Below are 4,643 nucleotides of genomic sequence, written 5' to 3' on the forward strand. Positions count from 1 at the left end.
ACACACACACACACACACACACACTCACACATACACTCATACCTTTTATACATTATACGTTTTATATATTTTGTGTATTGTGTGTAGACAGCTATTAGGACCTTGCTGCCATCTGGTGGACAGACTGAGGAATGACGTAATCAGCAAGCACATGGCAGCTGGATCTCGCCCACACACTGACAGGTGAGGAAGGTGGCTCCTTCACTCCATGTTCCCTATTCGTCTAGAGGTCCTGTGTGGTCCTGTCAATGCATCATTAACATCAGATAAGTACACAAGTTACACTTAAATTTCACATAGTGAGTATTTAAAACTAAACCTGAACATCAGATAGTGTTTGTGTGCACAGCGTTCGTTGTTTTATTGTAGTTGTGCTACATAGCATGCACTGTTCTCCTCAGAATGTTGAAGAAGAAGCAGAAGCTAGTGGAGAAACTCTTCTCCAGATCTCAGGCAGACCGATTAGGACACGACCCGCTGGCAGCAAGCAGCCTGCTGAACTCCGAGGTCGCTACGCAAAAGGAAGAAGCCTCTCCGGTGGAGCTAGAGAAGACACCGGATAGGATGGAGCGTACAAGCCATGCTGGTGAAGTGGAAGCGGACGCTGGAGGTGATGTGGTGGAAGAAAAACTGTTTACTGTCCACAATGCTCATCCACAACAGGCTGCGGATTCATCACACATGTCACACAGTCATAAGAAAAGGAGGAAGTTTAAGTTTAAAAAGGGAGCAGTGGCTCCTGAAGAGCAGACATGATGAAATAGTTAAAAATGGCGATTATGGTGAAATAAAAGGTCAGTTAGGGAGACAAACGTAGGGAGGGGAAGGGAGAGAGGCAGCGATCCTCCCGCAGCTCCATCTCCTGTCTCTCATATACAGATTGTTGATTAAGTTGAATTATACAACTTAATTAAGGGGGGAAAAAAACTAAGACGGATCATAAAAGTTTCATTTTCCCCCAAATCTTTCCCCATTTTCCCCCTTTTTCACATAACAGACGTTTGCATTCTCCACAAGACACAATAATAACCGAATTTACACAAATGAACCAGTTTAAATATTTACACATGCTGGATTATTAACACCCGGATGATCAGAGACTCGTTTTATGTTTCGTGACGTTGTTCTTGAGCCCCTGGTTTGTCCTGAGCAGTTAAACTACTTTTCTTCAGAAAAAAATCCTCCAGTTACTGCAAATGATCTGTTTTCTTCTTTCCAACACACATGATTTTGAGATCCATCTTTTTCCCCATTCAGGACACCTGAGGTGAACTTGTACACAGCTAAACATTCACTGATGCTCAAGAAGTAAACACATTAAGATCCAAGGGGGGTGTAAACTTTTGTACAGGATGAGAGTTATAAATCATTGTTATTTTGTCTTCTGGGAAACATGTACTGTATCTTAGTAAATAACTTTTGGAGCATTAATAATCAAGCGTGTGTAAACATTTAATCTGGTTCGTTTGTAAATTCGGTTCCTATTGTTTTGTGGGTTCTGTGTAAACATCTGTTACGTGAAATACTTTATTTAAGGCGGAAAAATAAGTTTTAATCCCTTTATTTTCATGCTAACATTTTGCAGATTCTGTAAGTTATGAGCTCAACTCTAAATAAAATGTAAATGTTTAGCTAAATGACACCGTGTTGTTCAATTCATTTTCAAGTCAAATTTATTTACATAGCACTTTTAACAATGGACATTGTCTCAAAGCAGCTTTACAGAACATAAGAAATTTAGTACAAAAAGTTCAAGATTAATATTAGACTTATATTTAAATGTGTTTGTGTTTATCCCTAATGAACAAGTCTGAGGTGACTGTGGTGAGGAAGAAACCTTGAGAGGAACCAGACTCAAAAGTGAACCTCATCCTCATTTGGGTGACATTGGAGGGTGTGATTATAAACTGTTATAAACACCAGAGAGTGTTATTATGAATAATGTCCTTTGTACATTCAGATACAGTCTGATAATTGTGTACTAATGAGGAGGTTGTTGTCCTCAAAGACCACATGGAGATGGAATCTTCTCTTAGAATGCCTGAATCCTCATGAAGCTTGAGCTGGTACGTCTCTAGATGCCTCAAGATCCTCACAGGGTTGGTCTCTTTTCAATGAAGGTCCGAAATCCTCATAAAGTGGAACACAGCTGGAGCTGGAACATGTCAAGATGCCTCAGGACTCTCACAGGAGAGCGTGTCTGAGCCTCAGACTATTTCAACGTTTAGGAGCTAAATACGCAAGCTCTATGCTGTCTTTAGTAGACTTTGATATTCTGGGAACTACCAAAAGTCCAGATTTTTGGAAAGGCGTCCATTAAAGCCACCGTATGTTCGGTTAAAGTGCTCATGAGATGGCACAGGATCACAGATCTGAATCTGCACATATTTTCTTTGGAAACAGGAAGACAGGAAAGTTGAAAGCCACTGAAGGTCCTAGATATCTACAGACTTCCAGAACCCCAAAGTGGTTAAAATAAATGCCCATCCACCCACTCACCCATCCAACCACCCATCCATCCACCTATCCATCCATCCACCCACCCATCCATCCACCCACCCACCCATCCATACACCCACCCACCCATCCACCTATCCATCCATCCACCCACCCATCCATCCATCCACCCACCCATCCATCCACCCACCCATCCATCCACCCATCCATCCACTCACCAATCCATCCATCCATCCATCCATCCATCCATCTAGTATAGCAGTAGATCAAGTTTTCAGAGAAAAACAAATTCTGATTTCATTTCATTTGTTTTCTTTATTATTGCTCAGTATAGAAATAATTTTGCTAATGATAAAATGTATTCATGAGAGAGAACAAAGTGATTTTCCAAAACGAATCATATTCTTAACTCAGGACTATGTAACTAAATGATTATAAAACAATGCTTTTGTGTGTACAATCAAAACATGCTCTGAAAGGTTTACAGAAACACTCATGGAAACCAAAGAACACCTTAAAGCTTCATACATTAAACATACAAATTAAAAAAAAAAAAAAATCAGTATAGTGCTGTGTGCATGGCTGTGGTCGCTCAGAGAAATTCAAGTCTTCAGCATCACTGGCACCGATACGCACAAGAGAACATGATCCGTCACATCACACTGCGTACGATTCGCAAAGAAGTCATAACAGTGTTGTTTTTTTTAATTATTATAGAAAGACATTACCTGGGCTCTGAAATAGAAAATTAAACCAGAGTGTCTGTGTCTCGTCCGTCCCCCCCCCCCCCACACACACACACACACATCAGATAAGTTCTGTTTTGGTTTTCAGGACAAAAGATGTGATCTGATAAGGAACACATAACGATGGCATCATAACTTTAGCTCGGTGTCAATAAAATTAAAGTAAAGTTTCTTACAGATACAAGTGATGAGAACAATTGCAAGTGATTCAAGTGATTTCGAAAAAATAAAGAATTAAAAAAACAAAACAAAACAAAACAAAACTTCAGTGTTGAGAAATTGAACTGCACCAGAAATGGGGAAGAAATGAACCCATTACACTCCCTGAAAGGCCCAGACTAACCTTCTACATTTCCATCCTAATAATTTCTCTACAGAGTCTAAATAATAAATCATATTTAACGAATTCTATACTTTTAATATGAAGAACTCAACGATGAGCCGGGAGATTAAGGGCTTATCGGATATCGGTATCGATATACACTCACCACCTGGTTTAATAGGAACAGCTGAACACCAGCACACTCATGAAGTTCCCTAATCAGCCAGTCAGGTGGCAGAAATAAAGTCATCTTCACACCATCCTCATGTTGGTAAGAAGGTTCGGAGGAAAATAGAGGATAGAGGAAGTCTTGTCTCCTTTTTATAAATATGGTGACCAAAAGAGCATCTCAGCATGCACCAAACCTTAAGGTGGAGGAGCTACAACAGCAGAAGACCACATTGAGTTCCACTCCTGTTCGCCAAGAACAAGAATCTGAGGCTGTCATAGGCATCTCGACCTAGTGGTGATTGTTTCTTGATCTGAAACCTGATACGGTCTTATGCTGTTGTAGCTCGTTCTCCTCAATGTTTGATGCTTTGATCATGCTGAGATGCTTTTCTGCCCACCACGGTTGGAAATGGCAATTGTTTGAGTTACTACAGTCTTCCTGTCAGCTCAGACCTCAGATTTCTCTCATCGACAAGGTGTTTCAGCTTGTAGACGCTCAAACCGGCCCACGTAGTCATCTGATACTAACAGAGATCAGACATTTTTACTATTTTGGTGTTTGATGTAAACATGAACCAGTCTCTGTATGATTTTATACATCTTACTGCTGCCACCTGATTGGCTGATTACAGGAGATAACTGCATAAAGGTGTTCTTAATAAAGTGGACAGTGAGACACTCAGATCAATTCATCCCAGTAGACCTGATTTAATACATTAAAAAAAAAAAAACCTCATTAATAAACTTGTTCTTTTATACATCTTTATACATCTTTTTTTTCTGCTCACAGTCATATCTGCTGTCTGGTTCTCTGGTTGTTGCTAACCTGATAGCATTTTTGCGTGAAGCATGTTAGAGTTAGCACCAACAAACTCGCACTGAGAGAAAATAACGAGAGCACCTGTAGAGTCGAGAAGTGTTTGAGTGGGTTACAGCGTGTGTACAGG

The 4,643-nt window shown here is 40.2% G+C and overlaps 1 protein-coding gene across 3 annotated transcripts in view; it reads left to right on the top strand.

The window, feature by feature from the left end:
• Nucleotides 1–1,640, top strand: part of LOC132861273 (limbin-like) — a 10,418-nt gene extending 8,778 nt beyond the window's left edge. For all 3 annotated transcript variants that reach the window (XM_060892706.1, XM_060892707.1, XM_060892708.1), the window contains exons 21-22: nucleotides 88–183; nucleotides 402–1,640. In XM_060892706.1, coding sequence (XP_060748689.1) covers nucleotides 88–183; nucleotides 402–756 — 451 coding nt within the window. In that variant the 3' untranslated portion in view covers nucleotides 757–1,640. The remainder of the gene's footprint in view (nucleotides 1–87; nucleotides 184–401) is intronic.
• The last annotated feature ends 3,003 nt before the right edge of the window (nucleotides 1,641–4,643 follow it).

The sequence above is a fragment of the Tachysurus vachellii genome, chromosome 18, assembly GCF_030014155.1.
Source record: "Tachysurus vachellii isolate PV-2020 chromosome 18, HZAU_Pvac_v1, whole genome shotgun sequence".
In the NCBI taxonomy this organism is placed as follows: Eukaryota; Metazoa; Chordata; class Actinopteri; order Siluriformes; family Bagridae; genus Tachysurus; species Tachysurus vachellii.